This window comes from Aphelocoma coerulescens, chromosome 4 (assembly GCF_041296385.1).
Source record: "Aphelocoma coerulescens isolate FSJ_1873_10779 chromosome 4, UR_Acoe_1.0, whole genome shotgun sequence".
Classification (NCBI taxonomy): domain Eukaryota; kingdom Metazoa; phylum Chordata; class Aves; order Passeriformes; family Corvidae; genus Aphelocoma; species Aphelocoma coerulescens.
The window spans coordinates 56,135,209-56,161,881 of record NC_091017.1 but is presented as its reverse complement, the minus strand read 5'-3'; the positions used below and the strand labels follow the sequence as shown (position 1 = coordinate 56,161,881).

Sequence of the window (26,673 nt, the reverse complement as noted above, 5' to 3'; positions counted from 1 at the left end):
ATATTAAATATTGGGGGAAAAAAAGAAACTTGTGGGAAATATCTGTATTTTTTATTACATTCAGGTGAACATAGTGATTAAGACAGCCTTTGACTTTACCTTTCTGTGTGTTACAGTCATAGAATTGCAGTTTCTACATATGGTAGAAACTGACTTGGTACTGATCCTTTAGTCTTAGCACCTGACTTTTATCAGTGGAAGATGGGCAGAGGAGATAGTTTCTGTTGAAGGACCAGACATGTGCTTACTTTTGTTTTCCTTTCTAATGGGTAGGCTGAAGTTAGAAAAAAAATAAGAAGAGAGAGGGCTAGAAGCAAAATAGCTGCCACCTCCATTATTAACGCTCCCCTGTAGCCGTGGCAACAGCCCTACCATAACACTGCTTGCTTTTCATTTCAATTATGTAAAAGAAAAATCTATAAAGGAAAAATAGCAGTCTCGGGAATAACCCAGGCAAATTAACATTTATGGGCTGCTCCTCAGCATTGGGCTAAGGAGTGGAAAAACCTCTAAAACCCTTGGCAAGCAAATCTCCCAATCCATCATAGTGAATAATGCATTTGTGCTAATTATGTAAGCAGGAAATGCAAAGGCTCAAGGATTTAAATATTTACTAGCTTCTCTGAATCTGAAAACTTGTATCTAAAATGCAGTACCCTGTGGTGTATTTCATATTCCCTAGTAGTATAGATGTGTTTTGCAGCAGTGTAATAGGATGCACAATGTTTGTCTCATTAAAATCACCAACCTTGCAGTAACTGTTTCTTCTGGAAAGGCAGTTTTACATCAGCCCCCTCTTCCTTCACCATATTTCAGTGAGTTTGATTCTGAAGTTTGCACCAGTGTAGTTTGTTCTTTTCTTAAAAATCCATTTAATAATAATATTTAAGTCACACTGGTTGGTATTTTTCTTTGGGTATGCCATTTTAAGTGCAGTTTTCTTTGAAGTTGTTTTTATGTAATCACATGATTTTAAGACTGATTGTATTATACTGAGAGTCAGTAACACAGTATTAAAAAATGTTGTTTTCCAGCAACTAATTCTGAAGTGATACTTAACTGTCTCACACAAATTTCAGTTTGATTTAATTGTAATGTATAACAAAACTTTACAAATTGCTCTGTAGAGTAAAAACATCTGCTGATAGAGAAATATGGGAGGCAAAGGAAAAACGTTTGCTGAAATAACTGGAATTTCCTTTAAATGCCTCCAGCTGCAAAGAGTATGACTTCCTCAACCTCTAATAATGCAAAAAATCCCAAAACAACCAACAAAACAACCCCAAAAACAAAGCAAGAAAAAAACAGCTAGGAATAGCCTAAATGCAAAACACTGCTTGATTTCAGCTTTTAATGTCATAAAAATTGATAATTCAATGAAATCCTGTGGTTTCTGGACAATCCTTGATAGTAACCTTGAAGCAGTATAACCTAGTGAAGTAACATTCAAATTTTAACTATCCCTTGACAGGTTTTGGGTTGGTTTGGTTGCAGAGGCAAGGCGTTTCCAAAGCAAATGATCAAGTAAAAGTATGCTAAATTAACATTTAAAAATAGCTTGTGAATATCTGACATTGATGAACAACAACAAAAAAAATCTGTAAATGCTCTAAAAGCATCTTCTACTTTTAAAGTTCATTATATTAAATTGCTATCATATATATTTTGCTACTGTTTAGACTGTTTAGTTTACTTCTCCCAGGGTAATTTTTTTTTTTTTTAACTTCCTGGCTGATACTGTTTAGGATACTGTGACAAGCAACTGCTTGTGGCTTTCCAAAGAAATTGTCATGCAATGGTTTTACTCCAAGCATCAACATAACTTCAGCTTCCCTATATGTCATTAGTAAAGACATAGTTATGAAAAATTAAATTTTCTGTTGTTTTTTTCTTAAGGAAACTACCGAAATGCACATGATGTTCTTTTCAGTATGTATTCAGAGTTAAAGACCCAGAAGATTAAAATTTCTTCTGAGATGGCTACGAACCTTATGATTCTACACAGCTATATTTTAGTGAAGGTAAGGAACTTAGAAATTGAATTTATGTGTAAGTTGCGCGGTGTCAGGTTTATTGAACCGTATGGATGGATGGGCTGTGTACATAAATGACAGTGTCATGTAGATTGTATCACAGAATCCAAGTGCATGCTAATAGCAAGCTTCAAGAGGACAATCCATAGTTGTTTCTGGCTCTTTGAGTAGCATATTCTTTTTTAAAATACTGAATAATTGAAAATTACATATGGCTTCCTGTTTCTCTTTTGCATTCATACTTACAAATGCTATGCTACTAGTACAACTATTTATTATTGTTGTTGTTGTATTTGAGGTTATTATCCATAAGTAGATCACTGCTTTTCTGTAAATGAAATCAAGCAGGGGCTCCAATGATCTCTAGTAGTTAACCCATGGATGCCCATCAGGATATCCATTCCTACAGCCAGGTTCCGCCTCCCTCTCTACCAGCAGTGAGGGAAGAGCTGCAGATGGTGGGCTGAAGGCCAGAAGCACCCTTCTGGGGAAGAGCCACTGTGAGGTCTCTGGTCCCTTCTTTAGTCCAACTCTGCTCAGTTTCATGAAGGAGCTGTTGGCATGCAGCTCCCAGCAGGATGAATGAATGCCAAGAGCAGGCTGCAGGAATTACTCTCAATGGCTGCAGTAAATGTGGCATGTTTGCTGTATTCCAGATTCACGTGAAACGTGGTGATCACATGAAGGGAGCACGGATGCTTATACGTGTAGCCAACAACATCAGCAAGTTCCCATCACGTAAGTGCTGACAGCAGAGGAGCAACAGGGCAACTCATTAATCAGCACTGCATTACAAGGTTCATTCTCCCCCTGTGATCCTGTGGGCAACAACAGAGTGTAACTACACAGTGTGCTCTGCATCCTCCTCCAGACAGCTCTTCCATACACAGCCTCCAGGATGGGATCCTCACCAGCAGTTTAATCTGTCCTCACATTGCTGCAGTACTGAGCAGCCTCAGCCACACACAGTCTCAGGATTCTGTGTAATGAACTGATTGGCTCTGGGATTTTATCACAAAATTTTAATTGACCTTTTTTGAAAATGATTTTTGGGTACATGGAAAATGTAGACTAAAAAGTAGGCTTTAAAGAGTGCAGACCAGATTTGGGAGACATGGTTATAATCAGAACATTCGTGCTGCCATGCTGAGCTTCAGGAGTGCGAGGCAGTGAGAGGTGAAACCATGGTTTTCTTGTATATGGTTCGAGGAATGGCCCAAATTGTGCAACTGTGTACCATGGAAAAGAAGAAAAATAAGTCTTTCTTCATCAGTACTTTTTTAGCTGTATTAGCTCAAAGGTTTTTAACATTAATATTGGTAAATAAATATTTGACATAGTTTCATTCTGTTACAGACATTGTGCCAATTTTGACTTCAACTGTGATTGAGTGTCACCGAGCAGGATTGAAAAACTCAGCCTTCAGTTTTGCTGCTATGTTGATGAGACCTGAGTATCGGTGTAAAATAGATCCTAAATATAAAAAGAAAATTGAAACTGTGGTCAGGTGAGTGATGTTAATCAAATGCACACAATCACCTGTCAAGGCTTTATTTGCAATGCTCTTTTTGCTCATAAAGCCTATAGGCTGTTTTCATATTTTTTCACTGTCTTTTATTTGAAAGGCTAAGAACCATTTCCCACCCTTCTCTGAGAATCAAAGGCTTCCCTTGAATGCAATAAGCCTTAAATGCAATGTGCATGTAAAATGCTTCCTAACCAGCAGTAACTTTTCAATCTTGTCCATACAGACACAAGTGCAGCCCTACAGGTTTAGTTGGTCTCTAGTTGAGAATCCACAGCCAAACTGTTGGCTACTACAGCACCAGCATTGTGCTCGTGTATGATTTAGACTACTGACTAAATGGCTAAGATAAAAAAGAATGGGATGGCAAATAAAATATATGCATTCTTGACATTTTCTTCCTTATCTGAAGTTTTGTTTTGGTAGATCCTAGCCAATATTTTCTGCCAGAGGAGGAAGTGTAGGTAACTGTAAAACAGCAGGGCACGCATATGTAACACTTTCTCATTTATTCTACTAGTCTCTAACCAAGGCTCAGGGACTTGCTGAGCTCATATGGGTGGTTCAGGTATTTATTTATTAAATCTCTAAGCTCTCCATGAGCTTATCCAATCTCTCTGCTTAAAGCCATGTAAATTTTTAATGACAGGTGACTCCTACAACAAGAAGTTCCATTATGTCAAGACTGGTCTCTAGCTGGTTTAAGGTGATGCCTCATAGTTTTCTTCTTAGGAGAGATCTACCCTTTTCTGTGTTATTCATGATTTTAAACACCTCTATATTTTATTTATTTCCCTTCTATCAGTTAAGTATTTTCAGGACCTGAAGAGTCTCAGCTTACATAATTTTTTAATGGATACTGATTTTTATGTCATTTCTCTGAAACTCTTCTTACAGCGTTTTTGGAGGCAGTTAGAAGCTGTATAATCCTACCAGAAAGCCAGTTTTTTGTCACTCCTGTTCTTTGTGGTCCTGCCACAGAAAAACTCTGAAACAAAGAAACCACAGCTTTATAGTCAATACATATAGACCCTGAGTTTTGAAATCTTTCAAAGTATTAGGATCTGTTACAGCTTTTAAAAGATGGTGTTTCTAATTAAATGGAAAATGACCTATTTCCGAGTTGACATAATTGTGATGAAGCTTGGGTGATAGTTAAAAGGAAAGAGCTGATAGAATGTAAAATAGCAGCTGGAAGCTATGCAAGTAACTCAGAGGAAAAACACTTGCTAAGTATCAAAGGCATTGTAAAAGAGCTTTGTTAAGTTCAAACAGCCTGAGGGTTTTATTCACAGCTGTATCTGTGTTTTAGACGTCGAGACACTACTGAGACAGAAGAGCCAACAACAGCCTGTCCCTACTGTGCTTTCCAGCTCCCAGAGTGTGAACTTCTGTGTCCCAGCTGTAAAAACAACCTTCCATACTGCATTGCAACTGTGAGTGTCTACTGTGCTTCCTGCAGTGTGACAGTAAAGGCAAAGCTGCTTTCCCTTCTAAAAATAAGTTCATTTGAACATCTTTAGTTTGCTAGTGGATCCAAGCTAGGTGGTGTTATGCATTTATGGGTTTTTCTAAGGTGTTACTAAATTTCTTTTTGTCTTTGGCTATCACAGTGTCCTCACTTGCCACCTACAAGTAGCAGGCATTTGAGGGTCCCAGTAAAACTAGGAAGGCATTTTGGGAGACTTCAGCTTCCCGAGAAGGCAGGTGGAGCACCAGGAATCCCCAGCACACACATTTGGTGCAGTTGGTGCACTTGGGCGAACAGACAGGATTGTGCTGCTGGTGCCTTCCCAGCTCAGCCCTCTGCCTAGGTGCTCTAGTGCTCAGAGAACTAACATAAGTCCCCTCTCCTTTTCCATGTACAGGAGCTTGTGGAGGGCACAGTCCTCCTCCCCTAAGCTCCAGGCTGCCAAGACTTCAAATTAAAAAAAAATTTAAAAACTAAACCAATCAACTAAACACAAAAACCCCAACAAAACTTCAAAAATCTGTTTTAGGGAAATTTAAACACTTCTAAAGTTAATGGTTCAGCCAGTGATCTCAGCATTTCTTACATTACTGATCCTTACAGAAATGAGAAGTTCTAACATTTTTTGTTTCTTTAGAGTGTACTGAAAAGGTAGGGATGGCATACATTCCTGCTGGAAGTTACTGTACAGCTACTGTATAACTAACAATCTTTATTGGCTTCATGTGAATTGTCATACTAAAATTGCAGAAAAAAAAGACAACTTACTTGAACAGGGAACAAATGTTAGAGTTAACATTCTTTATTAAAACTAAAGAATTAAGTCTTACAAAAAATTAATATCCATTATGTGGGGGTCTTTTTGCTCTACTGGTTTAGCAGAATGACAGGTATACTTTAGAAGTAATATCTTCAGGAAAACAAAGGATTTTAAATATAATTTTATGAGCCAAACACAATGTACATGTTACTACGTTACGCAGTATTTATTTAGGCTCCATCTTGGCCTTAGTTTGTTTATGTCACAGGTGTTTGTAATATCATTAACACTGTGGCATTTTCAAATATCTAATAAGAGTCAGTGTCTGCTGCTGCATATCCCATTAGAGCATAAATCTCTTAGTATAGTTCAAGGTGCTATTGTGTTTTTACAGTATTGAAAACATACATACAAATTCCTTCTATAAAAAGTAAACTAGTTAAACTGTAGCAAAAAAGACAAAATGTAAAGAGGCAAAGGCCAGGCAGGCTCACAAACTTAGTGTTGAATGCGACCTGCTGTGCTCAGGTGCCGTGGCTTTGGGGGCATTTTTGGTATGTCATATACAACACCAAAAATGCCAGCAGATTTAGGTACAGCTCTGGATACAGATCTACAGATAGCATTCTAGAATTGCCAAACTGAAAGAATTCTAAACCCTGTAATTCAATTCATTTTTAGATTTCCATTTTTAAAAGAGGAATGCGAATGATGATGAAAACACTGCACCTCTTTGAGAGCTCCTTTTCTAGTTACAGAATTGACACAGTAATCAATCTACAGTAACACTACTATGGGGCTTTTATTCAAGATCTTAGAACTCAGTAGCTGAGACTTTTTCACAACAACAAGTCCAAAAGTAAATGCTCACTGTACTTGGGCAGCACTTGCCCCTTCGTTACCTGCAGTTTTTGTGTGCAGGGTCGGCACATGGTACGCGATGACTGGACAGTTTGCCCACACTGTGACTTTCCTGCCCTCTACTCAGAATTCAAAAAGTAAGTTGGGATTTTTTTTTCTGTTGCAGTATTCCAATGTTTGTCCATATTTTAGCAGCAAATGGGTCATTTGGTACTAAAAACATGTAACAGCTGGGCTGGGTGGAAGAGGAATCCCTCTTACTTGGTAGTTGCACCTAAGACACAAAACATTGCTTCAAAGTTGACCAAATGATGTGGTATGATAAAGAATTGGGCCAGTAATGCAGGGCTCCAACAGGAACAGTAATGAAGATGGATGGTGAGCTTGTGTAAGGTCTCGGCTCTGTCCAGGAAGAAGGCGTCATATGGGGGCAGGGCAGGAACACAGGCACACTAGCAATCCCCAAAACAAAATGCACATAGAATTAGGTACAGACTAAGACAGCAATAATATTTTGTCCCTGATAATCACATGTGGCAATGGGATTGGATAGCTCTGTTCCAATGTCAGGAACTCTGAAGCTGTTAAAACCTCCTCTGTTACACGTTTAAATGCTGCAAACAGCAGCAGCCTTCCTGCTGCGGTGTTAGTTCTCAAATGTTGAAAACAAACCAACCTTTGCTCCCTGTAGACAGAAGCAGCCATTGCTCTGTCCTGCACTTGCTACATAGCACTGGTCAGAACTCTGCTCTAGGCTTTGTGCCTTGGGCCCAGCTTACTTTGAAAAATATTAGAATTAGCTTTTGACTAATTACTCTTCCTTTAACACAGCATGTTACAGACTGAAAACACGTGTCCCATGTGTTCTGAAAGGATTAACATTGTTGATCTTATGAAAATAACTGATTGCACAGAGTACCTCAAACTAGAAGATGAGGATCATTAAATTCAGGTATGTCCTACAGTACTTTTTACTTAACAGGGCTCATTCCAGAAGACAAGAGTTTTTCCCAGTAAGGAATCTTAACTTACAGCCTGGGTCAACACCTCAGATAACTTGAGACCCAGTTCTGCCACCTGTTTGCCCTCAGGCATGCAAACACCAGTAGGTTTTGCTACTGCAACTAACCTGGTTGGTAAATTGGGCTTTAACTCGGTTTACCCCTATGACCACCACACATGTTCTGGTTTGGAACATGTTCCTGAACACCAGGTGTGCTTGAGTAGCACAGAAAACAGTGTGAAGATGCCTGCATCATCCAAACTTCTACAGATCTATCAACAAGGGTTTAAGTGCAGGGAGAGAGAACAAGAGGGGTACTAACTGGAAGGAGCAAATCCAAAATGCAGGTTCCATGATCTTAACATGCCTATTTAACAGAATCGATCCCAGGATAATAGCAACAAGTTGATAACAGCCTGAAATACTCATACTTCAAAGAATGACAGCATAGCTCGGTCTATACCAAACACTTAGATTCAGGACTTTGTTTTTTTTAAAAATCTGGTAACTGAAAATGAGTTAACAATCCTCCTCAGTAATGTTGACATTTCAAGGCAGATTTACTAGTGTGGACAGCTTATGTGAAAATGCAGCTGTGGGTCAGAGTAGTGCACCTAAGTTCTTTTGGAGAAATTTTTAGTTGATTTTATTTTTCCTGATCTGCTATCACAATGTATCTCAGAATATGATTAACCACCTCTGCTTATTTTCAGAGCTGCCTCTGTTGGCTGGCAAGCAGCAAGGAAAACTCTATTACTACATCTTTTCCCCACAAAGGCCTAATAACAACTACATCACTTCTATTTTGTGATATCTGTAACTATTAGGTTTTGATAAATTTTGTACTTTGGTTTATTGTAGTAATAAAACTGATTGATAATTCTTTCAAACAAAATCTGCATTTTATCTGCACCAAAGACGAACCACGGGGCCATCTTTTTTATGTGAGTGGCAGGAAGAACCACTTCCCTACTGTTTTCTTTTTCAGTATCAGTTCTGAACTGTTACGACTATTTTCAATTAAACATTTCTTACTCTTTAAATATTCCTTTCTGGTTTTGATTAAAGATATAACTTGTACAAGTACAGGCTAGTCAAGTTTTGGAACTAAATACACCTCACTGCTTTTCTGTGTCTTTAAATGAACAAAAGGGAAGTTACAGGAAAAGAGAAATGCCACATGATGTACATAAAGGAAAGACAAAACTGTGGAGTAAAGAAAGGAGACAGGACAGAACACTCCATGAACTTAACCAAAGCTTTAAAAGAGTTCTGTGAAACATTTTATTGTAATTTTATGTGCTGCTTAATTTCTATAATATACAAATATGCCATTTATATATGGGGTTTTTGCATCGTGTACTATTTACAAGACTTCACCACATAATGTCAGGGGATTTATATTAAAAAAAAAATGTAGTGAAGTCCTAGGAAGACTCAGCAGAAATGCCAGGTAACTAAGCATGACATTTTCAGCATGTTCATGCACCTGGTGTCTGTTGCACAAAGACAGTTACAGCTTGTAACATGTACCATGTCAAGAGTAAGCACAGCAGGACATTGTGTGAGAGCACAAGAGCTACAGCACCTCTATAAGAGGAGCATTTTCAACGCACTGGTTCTGCTTTCTCAGCTGCAGCACTGGATCTGTTTCATGTTCTTGCCAGAAGTTAGATAAGCAAAGCTGTGTCCAAAGCAAGATTTTACTCTAAATGTCTTGTTTTCTCTTTTCTTTTCCCTTCTTTTTTTGTTGTTTCTTCATTTTTCTCTCTTTTTGTCAGCTTGGAAGACTTCACCTTTTTTTGCTACAAACAGAAATATACAGTTTAAAATCCAACTGCAACTTGACAAAAGTTTCAGTCTAACTGTAGTCAGTGTTAAGGAAAAAGCCACCTCTTTCCCTCCCCTTTCAGGTGTGAAGTTTCTAAATGCCATGGAGAGTACAGGCTACAATATTCAGTCTTAAGGGCTGACCACAGTTCCCCATTTGGTGATACCTACCAAAGGTATTACTAGAATTGTCATCTGTGGTAACCACAGGCACAGGCCTGTGGCTGGCTCCTTGCCACTGGCACCATCCTCACCAACACTTAAAATATTACTAAGTTTTGGAATTGAATGCAGAACTCATAGATTTGGAGTGATGTCTCACTTTGGTCCAACCTAAGACAATAGCTGGAAGTAACTTAGACTTTTCCACACTACCACCAGTTAAAAATTCAGAAGGTGAGAGCTTATATATTTAATATCTACTATGATTTTTTTCTTAATTCATTCAGATGATGTTAAAAGTCACAGAAAGGTAACTAAAAACAAAAAAAGTCCCAGCACTTCAGTGGGGTCATTTAATACTGAGGAAATTAAATCACCTTAATCATTGCATCACTGTCAACAGTATCTTGCTCATCCTCATCAGACTGCACCTCTTCCACATTCAAGTCTTCACTCAGATCTAAAGTCACTGCAGATCCCGACTGCCTTTTAGATGCCTTGACAGAACTAAGTGAATATGGAGTCAGATGTGCCTCTTTGTTGTAGGCACGTGTCAAAGCTCCTTTGACCTATCAGGGTGGAAGGAAGGAAACTGAGCATCAATTTAGGAACTGTAGATTGTTAGCTAACCACCTTACCTGGAGATTGCATATCAAGTTTCCTTTGGAAAGATGGACCAAAGATACATAGAAGGGGACACTCTCAAAAAGGACACAAAAAGCATTTACGAGCTGTATGGTGAACGCTTATTTTAAATGAGTCCCACATAATCCTCAAATAAAATGTGCAGCTTCAGATGTTTCTTGCTTAGGCTTGCAATAATTTCAGCACTGTTGTTCTGCTACCACCTAAGTCACAAGTCTGCTACAATCCAAGTCACACCAGAGCCCCCTTCAGCAGCACTGTACACCTGCCAGACTAAGCAGCATATTCAGACTAGGGGTAAACACCTGATCGTAGTGTAGGTTTAGTTACCAGCAGATTCTTCTCTTTCCCTGAGCACCTGACCTGGATGAGGGAGATAATGATTCAGATCACATCTGCCTAGTTTGTAACAGCAACTTGAGCTTAAGGTCACCGTGTACCAGGTGAGGGTCCCAACCACTGGAGTGGAGTAGCTGGACACTGGAGGAGCAGCACATGAAGTGCCCCAGGTCTGGCAGCTCTGTCTAACAGGACTGTGAAAGGTGCAACCTGCGAGGCAGCCTCTGAATGCAGTGCCTGCTCTATAACCCAGGCAGCTGTGTGTCCCTCCTCTTTCCAGGATGGTAAGAATGGCAGGGCTGTGCCTGAAGGGCACAGACCTTACAGCCAGAGATTGCGTGTAGAAAGGTACCAGCTTTTCCCTGTCCTTCTGTGTTCCGCTTCTATATCCACCAAGACGCAACTGACTCCCAGTAATACTTCACACCAGGAACAAAAAGTGTAAGACTCCTGAGTGAAGCACAGCCTGATTATGTTTTAGGACCTACCCCGACCTTTTAGTGGTATGTTTGACAGCTGATTCACAAAGCCTACTACCAATTACGGTTAAGCTGGTGCACCAACTTCAGCCTTTCCAAAGCACATGTAACAATTCTTCTAGGATTTCTTTTTTAAGATATAGAAGAAAACTAAAAAATTCACTGGTGAATTTTACCTTGGGATCCAGCTTTGAAAAAGGACTGGGTTTGCCTCCCCATGTGCTTATTTCCATTATATTTTCAACATCTTCTTTCATCAAGCAGTAGGAGTCCATAAATGTTATAGCTTGTTGTACACCATCTGCTCCAAAGTCTTTCAAGGGCTGGACAAGTGCATCCCGCAAATATGACAAATATTCCATATTTACTGTCCTCTTGCATGTCTGAGTTCTTTTTCAAATTGAAAATAAAGTACTGAGTAAGTGAATCTGTCCAACCACCACCACTGGCTTCTAAAGACAAGAACAAGTAGGTAAGAAGGCCCTCAGCAAATCAACAATCAGCTGCCTTAAGATCAAAATGCAAGCTGTACTGTGCCATTCCTTTTGCCATACCTGCACTAGGGATAACCAGTGCAAGGTATTTGAACACCAAACCGTTGGGGGAAACATGTCCCTAACTGAGAAACAACTTTGGGGGAAAAACAAAAAAGGCAAGGTACTTCTGATTATACTAATAGTGTTTCCAGCTTGACTGTTGTTCAAATTAAGCACTGAGAAAAGGGTCACCAACAACATAGGAGCACATTCACAGAACACATGAATGCGTCACTTGTATGCACCAAGCACAGCAAGGAATTGATGGTAGGTAATGAACTGCACGATAAAGAACTGTATCAGAGGAATGTCAGTACTACCTGAGACTCATGTGCATTGCCAGTTCTTGAATGATACGATCATGTTTGCCTGTGGATGAAAATTTCCCCAGCCAGCTGGGAAAGACAGGAAACTGGGACATGTAACCTCTCATCAGCTCCCCAGGGAGAACGCTGGCATAAATAGCCTGAAAAAGTAACACACATGCCAAACTCAAATCACACTGAAGTCTCATGGACACCATGACACATTGCCCTGCAGTGCACTGTCCCCAAGGAAGAGGGGCAGTCAACACAGGGCCACAGTGGAAACGGTTTATTTTAAGAGAACTCTCTCAATTGCTTGTTTCTGTTCAATCCCTCTTGGGTTACAGCTTCACCTCTTGTATCATCCTGTTCGTTACCATGTTCTAAAATACCTGTGAAATCATCAGGGTTTCAAAACCCAGAAAAAAACCCCAAACATGGCCTTTTCTCATGTCCAGTTTAGAGTGCAGTCAGACAAATAGCTGACTTCACACAAACAATTGCTGTGATCTCCAGCACACAGACATGGTGAAGGAGACATTTCCAAAGAACACTGCAAATCTACATCAAGTCAGCTAGCTATGTTCCTAAGCAATTCAGCTCTTTGGACCTGTACCGAGCAGGGGGGTGACCTAGACGACTTCCAGAGGTACCTTCCAATTTCACCTACAATGCATTCTCTGATGCCAGTCATAATCCTTTAAGCACAAGTCTTGTCAGTGTTTCAGTGAGAATTAAAAGAAGCACAGTGACCAAGCTTCAGTCCTCTGTGTTTTGGGAGAAATCCTGCCCTGGTGAGAGGAAGGACAGAGCAGGCTTGTAACTGCACAAGTGATACATACCATGTGCTTCTATGCCTCGTGACAGTCCAACTTTTCAAAGTTTCAGAAGACTTCATTCCATGTTGCAGCATGAGCTCAACAACATGGCTATGGCAAACTCTTCTGATGACCAGTGGAACAGAGAATACCACATGAAGTATGAACTATACAGATCATATAATTATACTGAAAAGCCAATTTCCACAGAACCATCTTTAACCCTGGACACTCCTTAAAGGACATAAAATAAGTGAGAAGTGCTCACCTGTGTTGGAAGAAGATTCCAGTTCTGCTTGCTACGAATCTGCTTGTCCACTATATCACCATCACATATACTATCAGCTGCTCTACTCAAGAGCACCAAGTGCTTTTTTAAGTTACCTCTAGAAAAAAATGAAGTTGACTGTATTACAAAGCAGAAATGTGCAGATAGGTTTTAGTCTGCTTTGACTCCCTGACACAAAAGCCTATGTCAATTTAGGGCTTGGAGTAACTCACCCAGCAGCAGCCGGTTTCACATGCACGTAGTTCTCTTGTACAAAGAGAGGAGCTAGCGAATAATCATGGAAGAAAAGATCTGATTTGTCTATAAGAGACATACGAGCAGCCTCCTCTCCAGTAGTGAAAACCTTCCGGACAACATCGAAAGGGCCCTAAATAAATGATTTTTCAAGAAGTCAGCAGCTAGAAGGTCAACACAAAAAGACACAGCACAGTATCAACAAAGTTAGTATCCAGGAGCATCTTGACTCATCCGTACAAGCTCCATGTTCAGTATTTCCACCCTAGAACTTCACCAGTTTAAAGAACTGTGTTTTACTTTTGATATTAAGAGAATCATCTCCTAAACAGAGGACAAAGGATGAGAAGTATGACTTCATAATTACATCTTACGTAAGACACCAGTACATCAAAATATATACTCAGTCCTTGATATACTACTCTTCAACTATTTGTGGCAAATGTGATAGCACTTGGCATCTAGGCTTTAGTTCAGTGCTTCAGTTCAAAAGATGCTCATAAAAGCCTAGCAACGATATCAGAATATGACAGTAAAAGTCAAACCAGTATTTGACACTTACCAATTTGATGTCCTTTTTGGCTCTGCTGGCATCTGTTTTAGCCTCATCATAAGTCAATGATTTATCTCTTGCACACCACATATTAAGATTATGTAAAACCTGAAGAAAAAAAATTAAAATACTGTTCAAATACTTTGAAGTCAATATACATAATCTGCTATCTGAACAGTCACTGATGCTGAATGGGTACTGACCTGTCTGATGTCGTGGTTTGCTGCCAGGATTATCTCTTGCATAGCAGGTGGGGGAATTTTTAAACCTTCTTTAAATGCAATAGACATCATGGCACCCTGTAATCACAATTGAGAAACTGTCACTAGAGAATTCGTACGAACTCTTCCCCCAGCAGAACATACTGACGCATCTATAAAAGAGCAGTACATATTTTTCTAAATTTTTAAAGCACATATGGCTCAAATTTTCTCTCATAAACCAAGATTTACCACTGGTGCAAAAAAGAGCATGTTCATTTAGAAAAACCCATTTTGGACATATTTTTAAGACAGGCATCTAAAATCCAAAAGGCTTTGGGAAGAAGAACTCAGACAATTCATTCCAAAAAGCAGCTACTCACTGAGATGATCCATTAAGTGGTGTATCCAATTCTGAATAAACTCTGCCACATAAAAACTGAAGTTACTGATAGTAATTCAGTGCAGTCCATAAAGCCACAACCTGCTTACCTTGATCTGTTCTAGACGAGGTCTCTGAAAACGAAGATCCAAGCAGTAGTGGACCAAGGAGCGGATTTTAGGATGGTTGCGGTCGTTGCACATACAAATGATGGGTATCTTCGTGTGTCGGATCAAAGCGATCAGCTCCTGTAATTTAAACACATTACATCAGATAATCTGGATAATAAGAATTATTAGAATGTCATACCAAGCAGCATTAGTCCCTGCCTTAAATCAGATCTTTGACAGATTCCAGGTCCATAACACTCCTCCTGCTGCACTCAAATTTCTACACAGTGCAAACCTAGCCCCCTTGCCTACTGTTTTCACTTGCTGTTCTATTCAGCTGCAAGAGATCTGCTGCCTACCCACTTCCACTGTCTACTTCCAGCAATCATGTTTGGAGCTTCCTTCAAGAAGCAATGAAGACCAATAGCCCAGAGTAGAGCTGTCCACCTGCAGAACTAGACTTAATTTCTCCACAGGCCAGTTTGACCTGGCTTATGCCCAGAAGGAGCACACAGCTTTCTGGCTGCACCCTGCCACAAATGAAGAAGCAGAAAGTAAAAACATCAGCTCATCCCTGCTCCAAGAGCTCAAGCCTGAGGCTTCCATCATTTTTAGGCTTGCCAGAACAAACTTTGCCAGCTCTAATGAAGGTGAAATTCAGTTCAGTTTCATATTCCTGCACTGAAAATACCTGCATCTGAGCCAAAAATCTGTATGGCCTTCACTGTCAAAGTACTGCATGTGACCATAGGAAATCCTCAGGAGCTAAAACTGGAGCTACTAAAGAGAACAAAGGATGCTGCTGCCTATGCCACACATTAGTTACTTCAGTGTTACTGCCTATGCAAAAGAGCAACAGTCCCAGCCAGATTAATGAACCCCACTGCAGGTAGCTGTCACCTTAGAGATACCTTAGGATAAATGTACCTGTTTTAAAATGTACACACTCAAGTTCATCACTCCAGGCTTCTACACAAGTATCCTTTTTCCCCCCTCTGCCAGTGCACAATTCTGACACAAAGGCTTCTAAAACACATCAGACTGTACTCTGCACAGAGTTTGTTTATGGACCATGGGTTGAGGACAGTAGAGTGGCTTGACTATTTTCTCCTATATATGGTGCTCTTGGCAATGGCATTAGCTAGGAACTACAGTGGCTTCACCTGAATCCCTCCTCTGTCTTCATTGCCTGCCATACCATCCACTTCATCCATGATCAATACATGTTTCCCGCTAACTGATGAGGATGCACCTGAAAATGAATATGGATAAGAAAATGAGATGGGAATAAAGGAGTCTTGCTCGGAGTTTTACCGAATGCTAAGTAAGGTAACCCCACCCTAGGCAACTAAGGTGCTGGCTCTGCCACTTGATCACATGAGTCTATGTTCACAGACCAGACTATAACCTCATGTCATCTTCTTAGAAACAAGACCCATGGAACAGAGGAGCAACTGCAGAGTTCCTGACTAGCTTGTACAGATTAACAACTCATTCTACAAATACCAGGACTTAATTCTAAATTGAAGAAGAAATATAACAGCTTACTACAAGAACCCATCCCTATTAGAGCCAAGTCCCTCCACCTGACAAGCAAGGTAAATTCCTAACACAGTTGTGTAATAAGGAAGCTCTGTCTTTCCTGTAACCAGACTCCTAATATAACAAAGATCTCCTTCAAACAACAGACGCACCAGAATAGAAGTCTTTGATGCTGGTGTTGTTAAGTGATTCAGCAACTACTTCCTTTAGACTGTTCTTGCTGCGAGTGTCACTGGCATTCAGCTCCACGTAGCTATACCCCAGTTCCTGGTCCAAATACAAACCACACAAAAAGTGAGAACACAGATCAGTGAAAAATCATACAGATTCGATTCCTTTCTCTCCTTATACTCCTTTTCTCTGGCACTTCAAAAATATTTATAACCATGCGTGGAACAGATAGGCCCAAAAGAGATTATTTTTATTTTTTTTTGGTTTATGGTGGGGTTTTTTGGTTTGTTTGTTTTTGTTTTGGATTTTTTGGTTGCTTGTTGGGGATTTTTTTTTGTTTGGTTGGTTTTAGTTTTGTTTTAATTGAGGGGGATGGGAAGCATTGAAGTCAGTGGCACATACTAAGTTTTAGAAGGTTAACAGAACTGCCAGCAAGGATAGAAACAGAGCTAGGAGCCAAGGCCGGCTAAACTCCATGCTCCGTATTTCCAGCTGCATAACAAAGAAACATACCACCTGGCTCTGAAAGCTGCAGGAAAGAGAAGCTTTTAACTATTTAACCAATAGGAAACACATGGCTCCCCTAGCAGCACTAACGCTTCAGTCAGTCCCTGACACAACTAATGCCAGCTGTTCCTTTATCAGCAAACTCTCCTGCAAGAGGCAGCCAGAACACAGAGAAATGCTCTGCAGAGTCCTCAGGCAGTTGAGAGCAAGCCAGGCTGGAAACCAGAAACAGAAAAAAACATGCTTTGAGAAAAAAAATGAGCCCAAGACAGCACATTCCCCTTTTCTAAAGTTCTAGGTGTGGCATCAACTTGTTGCCACAAAGCTCTAAGGTATGCGGGAGGGAGGACAAGGGCAGGGAAGAGGATTAAGAGTTACTCAATACAACCAATTTCTAAATTCAGATTTAGAAATGGACACACAGCCCTGTCAATTTCTCTCACCCTAAAGCAGTATTTCAATTTAGAAGAAATCTGGGAAATATATCTCTGTTAGATATATACAAACCATGACCTTAGGCTTTCAAAAAGCTTGCCAGAATTTGACTCCCACTAAATTTAGTGCAAATATCCTCCGACTTGCAGAACTAGTGCTGAATGCTCAGTTTTGGAAAATCATCTCCAATTGTTCAACATACTGTGATATGCTTCCTCTCAATGTAACAAAGAAATGCAGACAGCCATTGGTGTACCTTCTCACCTCAGACCTGATAAAGGTATCTAAACAACCACATACTTTCACCTGTAACCCTGTTCTGAGCAGGTGCAACTTGGCTGAGAGCAGACCCTGGTCATTCAGAGCACACCCACATGCACACTGAATTAATATGTAACACAGAAATGCTGGGAACAACCATTACTATGAACTCACCTTACAAACCAAAGCAGCTGTAGTAGTTTTACCAACTCCAGGTGGACCAGAAAGTAAAGCTGCTTTAAAACTTGTCCCATCATCTTTGCTTCCAGTTTTATTGGGTTTTGCTATTAAAAAAAGGATTTCAGGTTTTACCTAGGTATGTAATTATAAAACAAACTGCATGCTTCTAGAGGTATCAGGCTTCATTGGAATTTTTCCTCATTTAAGGCCTGATAAGAACATCCAAAGATGAATACACAGCTGCATCATAACCACTTTGGGAAAAGCAGCTTAAAACAGCTCACAGTTTATGATTTGCAGTGATTTTGAACTGAAAAATACTAAAAAGTGCTATTAATGTAATACAACAATTTCAGCACTTTCCTCACAACCATATCATATACATAAAAAACCAAAACCACCACCTAACCCACACACCACCACAAACAAATTAACCCAAAACCCCAAACACACACAAAAACACACACAAAAACCCCACTACCCACTACTGCTGAACCAAAACCCTATTTTAAACCTGTCCGTCTACAGGATGACAAACTGTCGACACATGCACTTGCCAGAGCCAGGACTTTGACAATTCACCCCCATGCATGCCAACAGCCCTTTAGACCTGCTGTTATCCTGTATCTTCACCACTGGCAGTGCCTAACCTACTTCCTCTTGCTGAGGAAGAAATAATAGGCTCAACACAAGGCCATTTTTAGATACATCGCACCTAGGATACTCTGGGTTTTTTTGTAAAAATGAAACCTAACACTTGGGGAAAAAAAATCTTTTGAAACACATTTTTCTGCTCTTTTTTGAGGTGGGGAGGTGGGTAGTACATGAACAACTACTTGACCAAAAAAACTCAGGCTCAACTGCTGCTAAAAATGCATCCAGCTGCAGCCTTATTCCCGATTTCTAGAGTTGCTCTGCTACCACCAATGCCCTCACTGGTCCAGGGATGCAAGCAGCATGACTAGCATGGAAGAATACAGAGAAAAGTTAACCAGGCCAGTCACCTTGTCCATCTTCCAAGATATTCTTGTGCCAATTTCTGAGCCATCGGAGCAGTTTATTGGCACAGCTTTGCTCACCCTGCTGTCCAATAATTGCCTTAAGAGATACAGGCTTGTATTTATCTACCCATAACAATTTCTCTGTACCATCTTCATTAACCTCAGAAACCAAGTTCCCCTTAGGTTTTGGGGCTTCTTTCTCCCCTACTGTGTGATGTTTAAAGTCCGTTAGCTTCCGAATAGCAGTGGTTTCTCTCTTGGCAGATCTGGCATTATCTCCTTTTTCAGGAGTAGATTTGTACTTATTATTAGCTTCCCTTTTATAGGGGCTAAAATTCCTTTTTCCAGCTTCAGTTTTCTGAGGTGTCTTTTTAGGTCTTGACTCCACTTTCTCTGCCTTAGGAAAATGAAAGTAAAAAATTTAAAAATAAATTAAAGAAAAAAACATGCAGTAAATAAACAGCATATTTATTTACACAACTACAGGAGTGCTTAGAAAGTGACAAAGCTTATGTATTGATTAAAAAAGTTTCAAGAGCAGATATAGAAATACTCTCTGAGAAATAAAACACTGCTAAACACAGCGTCACCAGGTTCTGTAGCACAACCCACAAAAAAGAGGTAGCAAGTGTTCTGGTCATTCCAAAAGCAGTCCCCTTACTCACAAAGCCTGAAGCATCATACAATGCTGAACTGACTGTCAGGTTGGAACAAGTGGTCAGACACCCATGAAGCTCTTGCAAAACAATATTTGAGGGAGTTCTTCAACCCAAAGCAATTTAAAGGGAGTGAAAGTGATCAGTTAATAAGCTTAGAGTTGCTTTTCCCTAGGACACTACTAATGGTATCTTTGCATAAGTCATGTCTGTACTGAATGCACCACATGTTAGCACTAACACAGATTTTAGTAACATTGTATCAGCCGCTACGACCTAAATTTAAATGTGCACAAAAAACTTGTTACCTCTTCTTTGGTATTGCCTGAAAAAATTACCTTTACTATTTTTAGATCAAGTACCACAAAAAGACAAGATCTGTTATGTATACGCATAGTTTACATATCCCTGGGCCTGCCTGGGTACCACATGGTATCAGTCACAATTATTTATTCCAAAGAATTAACAAATACTTATTGTTTAAACCTGATACCATCTAGGGAGACGCAATTACCTGCTCTGTCAGGTACCTAAAATGCAGAATAATGTCAGAGTGGGAAAATAACCTGTAGCTCCCAAGCAGACTCATTTGTCTCAAGCACAAACGAAAAATTTTCACTTTTAACCTGAAGGTCAAACTGATGATTGTGGTGTTACTATTACTGGAACAGAAGACAAACTTCTTTCAACTAAAAACAAACCAAAGCAAAAAAAAAAAACCCTAATCCCCTAAGTTTATTATAAGCATACCTCTGTTTCAGCTGCCAGCTCATATTTGGACTTTTTGCCTGGCATAGTTCGAATAAGATCAAACAGACCATCCTCATCAATAACTTTTGTACCTAAAGTTGATGCCTGGAGCAAAAGAAAGAATTAAATGTAAAGTCAAGTTACATTAGGATTTACATAATTCATTTCAAAGTGTTTTCCAGTGAAAACTATGACTAGGAACACAACAAGAACAACAAGAATATATATATATATAGATAGATAGATATAGATATAGATATAGATATAGATATATATACACATATACATATACACGCATGTGTATGTATGCACAGAAGTAAAAACAAAACAAAGCTGTAAGCCACTCAGCAACTTTTCATTTTAGAAATGCACTTTATTGTTTGCACTGCTTTCTGTTGGCAGGGATACTGGAAATTCCCATTTGAGAGGGGAACAATTCAGTTTCACTTTGCCTTCGGCCAGGCACAGGACGCACTCACCTTCTCACGTTTGGACTGGCCGCAGTCTCGCCCCATCACCAGGTAATTTGTCTTCTTGCTGACATTGCCGGTTACTTTGCCTCCGTAACGTTCAATCAGAGACTTGGCCTCATCTCTTTCAATGCACTCCAGAACACCCGTAATTACAAATGTCAGGCCTTCCAAGCAGTTTTCAGCTCCCTAAGAACCAGAAAATTGCAGAAAATGCCATTACTGATGCAATTCTACCAAATAGCTCTTAACCATCAGCTTTTATAACCCTCTACCATGTCTAGCACCCTATGAAATTTTACAAAGATGACTATCATACCTAACTAGGTACAGTTCTAAAAGTTCAAAAGCCTTTAATGGGAATAACTACCAACAAAACTTCACACATTGTTTACCTGACTGATTGATCATAATTGTAGCAGTCTGTGCTTCAAGCATAGTATGTCATTCAAATTAGTGACAGCAATCTACAACTTTAAGACCAGCAACTATTTTTGATCATCTGACTTCCTAAACCAAGTTCTGAATACAAATTCTTTAGTACACTTCCTTACATTTAGTCACTGCTTTGCATTACAATTTAGGTTTTTCCAATACATGCTTCTTACTGGAAAAAAATACCAGTCTTGAAACAGTTTAGTTAATACCTGTTAAACCACTTACAGCAGTAAGTCTACCAAACACTCCACTCTATATAAAGAATCCTGCTGTTGCCAAGCTTACCTGAGGTATCTCTTTGGAACCTAGTGCTTTCGGACCCTCACGATTAAGGAAGCTTCGGTAAGCTTGGTAGTTGTTTCGCTTCTTTTCAGAGTCCTCAGGACTTATAGACTGGGTCAGGAGAGGGGAAAAAGAAATAATATACATATTAGAGATATGAAAACAGCAAAATAAAACCAAGCATCACAGTTTAAGACATTTTCACGCACCAAAGGAAAAGCAAGGTCTAACGCTTGTTTTTAATCTATTAACATGCAATACTGAAGCTTGCTTTGCTTTTGGTGTTTGTGTTTTGAGGTATTTTTTTTCTTGTTCCTTTTAAAAATATTTCAAAATCCTAAGAGTTTAAAAAATATGTACTGTTTATTGTGAAGTTTCTGTAGATTTTTCTGCTGCACATGTACATGCTCACTTAAATTGTCACTTTAAATTCACATCCTATTTAATTTGCGATCCACACTTACACAGAAGTAGAAATACTATGAAATAGACTTTAGGAGACACTTAAGCTTCTTAATCAATTAACAACTGTTAAAAACTCACTTCAAAAGGAGGTGCAAGCTCTCCCTTCTAATTACAACTGTTATTTAATTATCAAAATGGGGTACTTTATACTGTATTATTAAAAAGTACATTTTAATGTTGCCAATAACTGACCGTGTTTGACAAATACAGTTACCGAATCAGATAAAAACACTAAATTATATTCCTACACAATGTATCAATAGTAGGAAAAAATAGGAGACTGGGGAGAGAAATACAAATCCCTAAACAATGCCACCTATCATTCTAACCACAGATCCTCAAAGTCACCACGCTAACATCAGTAGTAAGTTTTCACTCACTAAATAAGTGTCAGAATTTCTGCATTCTGTGTTTTCCAGCAAAGTTAAACATAAAAAAGTACAGAACTGATTTTGCAGTGTACCTGCACACCTTAATGAGCATTAGAGAACCTCAGGTCCTTCATGTGTTTAATTTACACTTTTCCAGCTAATTTTTTCCCCATAGTTTTACAACTGCTGTAAGGAAAGAACTTACAGCCTTACCAGAATTCAAATCCTTAAAAGCCACCCAGGAGATTGAAAGTACCAAGTTACAACAGTGACACCCATAATAAATGAAAACTATTTTCCTGCAAACTCCACCAAGACATCTAAATTAATTTTGAGAACTCCTACTTCAGTCTTCTTGGGAGAGACTTTCTCCTTCTTTGGTGGTGTCTTCTCTTCTTTCCCCAAAGCCGCTTTTTCTCTTGATAGTGAATTTTGAGCACCTCTTTCTTTTTCAGCAATCTCTTTCAACTGTTCAGATTTATTTTGACGCTTTGCAGAATAATTCTTGGCTGCACCAGCTGAGTCTGTTGCCTTCACTTGAAAGGAGGCAGAGGGAGAAGAGCTCATATATAAAAGTGTATCTCATTAATAGTATAAGTTAGTGGAATGCTTTTCAGTTTGTGTCCTACCTCTTTCTGACTGCTTATATCCTGCTGTCCTATTAGGGCTGCTACTGATGCTCAGTACTGTTTGCTCTCCTTCTGTATCTTTCCGAGCCTAAATAAACACACGATGCCAAAGTCAGGGATGTGTGTCCCAAGCCACCACTGGGACACAGCAACACACTTCACTTAATTGTGATTAGAACTTAAGACACCATTCCAACAGAGGCATCCAGCACACACTGTCTGATCAGGCAGGACACCCTTTACTGACAGAGGAAAAGCCAGGAGGGAGGTATAAAAGTGAGTATGCTATTTCCATGAAAACATTTTCTTGCTGTTTCTAATGCATTTGTATGGCAGTCTCAAAACAAAGGTGTCTAAATAAGAACACTCCCAGCAATGCAATTCCAAAAAGCTTAAGTTTAAAAAGAATTCAACCTTTTTCTTCTGCGGTGTTTCATCCAACATGGCCAGAGTTCTAGCAAATTCTTCATCTTCATGCAGCTGTCTCTCCAGCTGAAATTGAAAAAACCAAGATTTTTAGGCTCATGCCAAACAAGTTCTAACTCTAGTATATTTTTTAAAAACTCTAAGCAAGCACATAGCCAGAAAAAGGTGTCCTACCAGAGGCGAATAAATTTCTGGAAATGGCACTGAAGAATTACTTGTTTCCCCCAGAAGGCAAGACTAGTTAAATCTAGTGAGAAAAATGGGCTTGTTGCACTAGAAACATTACTGTGCCTGTATAAGCTGTATTCAAAGGAGTTTTTTTCTCATATTTTTTATTGTTGTGTACCCTTTTGTTTTAAAAAATCAAATTTTGAAGCAGCACTTCATAACAAGCAGCCTGCAAGATGTAACCTGTTGGCTTTATCAAAGGCAGTCCCAAAAGACAAGTAGTAACAATGCCTGTTAAAAATTATGATGTGGTCCAGAATGAATGTTTTATTTTCATTTACTACTAGCAACATATATATTAAAAAAAAAAAAAAATCTGTCAGTTTTGGAGAATTTAACTACTGCTCTTAGCCTTGCTCTTAGTGTCAGTTCTATCTACTTCAGGGAAGCAAATATACTTTAACTTTGTATTATTTATACTCATACAACTGATTTTCTTTGACAGAAGAACCAGTAAGAACAAACAGTGCACGTGACATCTGTGAAAGTTATTTATTAGTTGTAAAAAAATCCCACCAAAATCAGTTTGGTTTCATTTTTATTTCACCTTACAACATAAACATGACATCTCCAGTGGTAACTGATCCTTTGGTTACCTTTCCTGTCCAAGATGGTGTCTTGGGGAAAACCTCTTTCTATTCCTGAATAGTGTATATTATTGTCAATAAATATTGACCATTGTTTCAACAAGAGAACAACACAAATACTTTCACAATTGAAATCTGACATGCCATGCTCTGGATCCCAATAGATGACTATAAAACCAGTATGCCACAGGCACTGTCTGTATGTGCCTGTAACAGTGAAATGCATCTACCTTCCTGTGTATAGTGAGAAAGGAAAAGGGCAGTGACCACCAAATGCAAACCAGACTGAGGCAGAGATACATCTGATATAAAGTACTTTGATGTACAGAAACTCTGTTATAGGTAAGATTAGTTCAAATGAAAGACATCATCTTATTTTCCCTGACAGGTTGTTTAACTTTATAGGTTGAAGTGGGATTCATTAACTTTCATCCTTACCTTCAGAGGTGTAGATTTGTCTGCACAATCTACTTATTTCAGATAATACTCAATATTTCAAATATATGTGGGAAATCAAATTTTCCCAAAAGCAAGTAAATATGTGTAAGTGTACCTTTCCCTCATATTAGTACTGATCCAAATAGAAAAGTTTAAGACATATGAGGGTCATTCACATTCTTCTCAGCTAGAAGAAAACTCGGAAGACAAGTAAAACACATCATGGATGGCAATGACTTTTAATTTTTCACTCCAGAGAATGAAAAAAAATAAAACACCATCAAAACACTACCCAAACATGAGGAAGCAGAACGTGAATTCTGTGTGAAAGGCAGGCTTATTATAGGTATATCAGCTGCACAGACAGAAAAAGTCTTTATAGAGAGAAAATAAGATTAGAGTGACATTCTATTTACATAACTAAAATAATGCCTATAAAAATAACTGTATAACCATACTTGCACATATTGATGAATTTTATTACACTTATATCTTGGTTATGATGTGTATCCCCTATTGCTTGCTCTATACCCAGACATGAATCCTGTGCCTTTCTGTAGCTCTAAGGCAGACCTTTAAGAGGCGGGGGAAGCCGGTGGAATTCCTTCGGCACTGTGTTCAAAAACAGCGATAAGCTCGCTGGCTTCTCCTGCCCGGCTGCTGCGCTTCCGCAGCAGAAGGAGAATTACATTCCTTTTGCTTTCTAGCTAGCTTCTTTGTTCATTACCTAAGCAAGGAGTTTTTCCTGGGACTTTGGCGGCTGCTTCTTCTCTTCTGGACTGCTCAGAACACCAGAATATCACAACCCCGCTGGGAGGGCTTTCCACTCAGGCCCAGAGCAGCCCGTGCTGAACCCCAGCTCCGGAGAGGAGAAAACGACACCCACAAAGGACTCAAAAATCTACCCAGATTCTCTCCACAGCAAGAGGTTTTAGTATTTAGCATTATTCTTTTCCTGTGCCTGCATGTACTGTTAAATAAATAACTTTTTTTCCTTTTTCACTTTCCCCCGAGGAATTTTCTTTCCAAAGCTGGTGGGGGAGGGATAGCTGAAAACCTGCCTTCTTTGGAGGGGATATTCCTCCCACAGCATTTCCCCTAATTTGACTCAAACTGGGACAACTTACTTATAGCATACCTGGAAAGTCCATCTCAAATTCTTAAGGAAAAACAATTTTAAGTTAAACAAACTGCTCTTAATATAGAGCATTAAATTTGTAAAGCTTTTACCTCTGAATCTTCTTCAAGCTGCAGTTGCCTAGCAATGGCCTCATCATCTAGTGTGCTATCTCTGCTTTGTGAAGGCTGTATTAAAGAAAAAAAGACCAACCATTCAGTTACCCTATTACTGTGTCAATTACAGTAATTTAATATATACAGATTACTTCTGTATGCTTCTAGAAAAGGACTGTGAATGAGACATGCAACATTTAATTTCTAGCTCTCCAACTTAAACACTATTAAACAAGGCTATTTTCAAGGGATTTTATTATTCAAAACAAGACCATGCTGTAATACAAACATCTCATTTCTTCAAACAATGCTCAACATCTCTGAAGCTATCACAGTTGGCTCACTTGAAAAATAAATCAATAACTACCCTGGGAATTTTTAATTTCCTCCATACTTTACTTGGTGCTTTATTATTCCCTGAGTATGTGTGCCATAAAGCTTGGGAAAACAACCTTCTTCCTCTCCTGTCTGCCCTCCACCCTCAAATATAAGCTATCCCTTCCATTCACTAACCTCAGAAAACTTAATGAATTTCAAGAAAAGTCACTTGAGAAGAGGCAATAAAGAAAACACTACCTTCAACTCTGTGCTATCTTATGAAACATGGCAATACTACTCCGAACTTGTATTTGAGGACTTGACGTGCACACACGTATCAACAGAGCTCAACTTCTGCATGAGTGATCATTACTAAGTAACATGAGGTAGAGCAGCAGTTAAGTACTTCCTTGCAGTCACCAAACTGCCCATTTTGATCTGCCTTCAGACACACAAGCAGCCTAAAGAACATCATCAGTACTCACCTCTTTCCTTTTACTTGCTACCAGTTTCTTTTCTGACCGTTGGACACTCGTTGTCCCAAAGTAATCAAGTGCAGAGGTGGGAGTCTGTTTCACTGGAGACAGGGGTTTGCTTTTAGCTTGTGGTTTGACCTCTCCTTTTTTGACAGTATTTGTTCCTGGACAGCCAGCGGCTGACGTCCCATTCTCCTTCGGTTTCAGGGAATTTCTTCTATTGACAAAATCATCCTCCTCATCTAAACACAAAGAGAATTCCATTACTTCTGGT

General features: G+C 39.3%; 2 protein-coding genes across 5 annotated transcripts in view; one reads left to right on the top strand and one right to left on the bottom strand.

Moving 5' to 3' along the window:
• Positions 1-8,533, top strand: part of WDR19 (WD repeat domain 19) — a 39,338-nt gene extending 30,805 nt beyond the window's left edge. Inside the window, exons 31-37 of the mRNA XM_069014253.1 lie at positions 1,897-2,021; positions 2,690-2,771; positions 3,390-3,540; positions 4,871-4,994; positions 6,711-6,787; positions 7,482-7,602; positions 8,367-8,533. Of these exons, the coding sequence (XP_068870354.1) occupies positions 1,897-2,021; positions 2,690-2,771; positions 3,390-3,540; positions 4,871-4,994; positions 6,711-6,787; positions 7,482-7,596 (674 nt within the window). The 3' untranslated portion in view covers positions 7,597-7,602; positions 8,367-8,533. The remainder of the gene's footprint in view (positions 1-1,896; positions 2,022-2,689; positions 2,772-3,389; positions 3,541-4,870; positions 4,995-6,710; positions 6,788-7,481; positions 7,603-8,366) is intronic.
• A 380-nt stretch (positions 8,534-8,913) lies between these two features.
• Positions 8,914-26,673, bottom strand: part of RFC1 (replication factor C subunit 1) — a 34,772-nt gene continuing 17,012 nt past the window's right edge. For 3 of the 4 annotated variants that reach the window (XM_069014254.1, XM_069014256.1, XM_069014257.1), the window contains 21 exons: positions 26,409-26,641; positions 25,603-25,677; positions 23,108-23,185; positions 22,694-22,781; positions 22,410-22,600; positions 21,232-21,339; positions 20,518-20,697; positions 20,039-20,143; positions 18,636-19,029; positions 17,626-17,735; positions 16,230-16,344; positions 15,699-15,787; positions 14,536-14,673; positions 14,047-14,142; positions 13,853-13,951; positions 13,269-13,423; positions 13,036-13,153; positions 11,965-12,110; positions 11,285-11,498; positions 10,023-10,214; positions 8,914-9,458 (listed from right to left, as the gene is read on the bottom strand). In XM_069014254.1, the coding sequence (XP_068870355.1) occupies positions 9,357-9,458; positions 10,023-10,214; positions 11,285-11,498; positions 11,965-12,110; positions 13,036-13,153; positions 13,269-13,423; positions 13,853-13,951; positions 14,047-14,142; positions 14,536-14,673; positions 15,699-15,787; positions 16,230-16,344; positions 17,626-17,735; positions 18,636-19,029; positions 20,039-20,143; positions 20,518-20,697; positions 21,232-21,339; positions 22,410-22,600; positions 22,694-22,781; positions 23,108-23,185; positions 25,603-25,677; positions 26,409-26,641 (3,026 nt within the window). In that variant the 3' untranslated portion in view covers positions 8,914-9,356. The remainder of the gene's footprint in view (positions 9,459-10,022; positions 10,215-11,284; positions 11,499-11,964; positions 12,111-13,035; positions 13,154-13,268; positions 13,424-13,852; positions 13,952-14,046; positions 14,143-14,535; positions 14,674-15,698; positions 15,788-16,229; positions 16,345-17,625; positions 17,736-18,635; positions 19,030-20,038; positions 20,144-20,517; positions 20,698-21,231; positions 21,340-22,409; positions 22,601-22,693; positions 22,782-23,107; positions 23,186-25,602; positions 25,678-26,408; positions 26,642-26,673) is intronic. The other variant, XM_069014255.1, reaches the window with a different exon arrangement.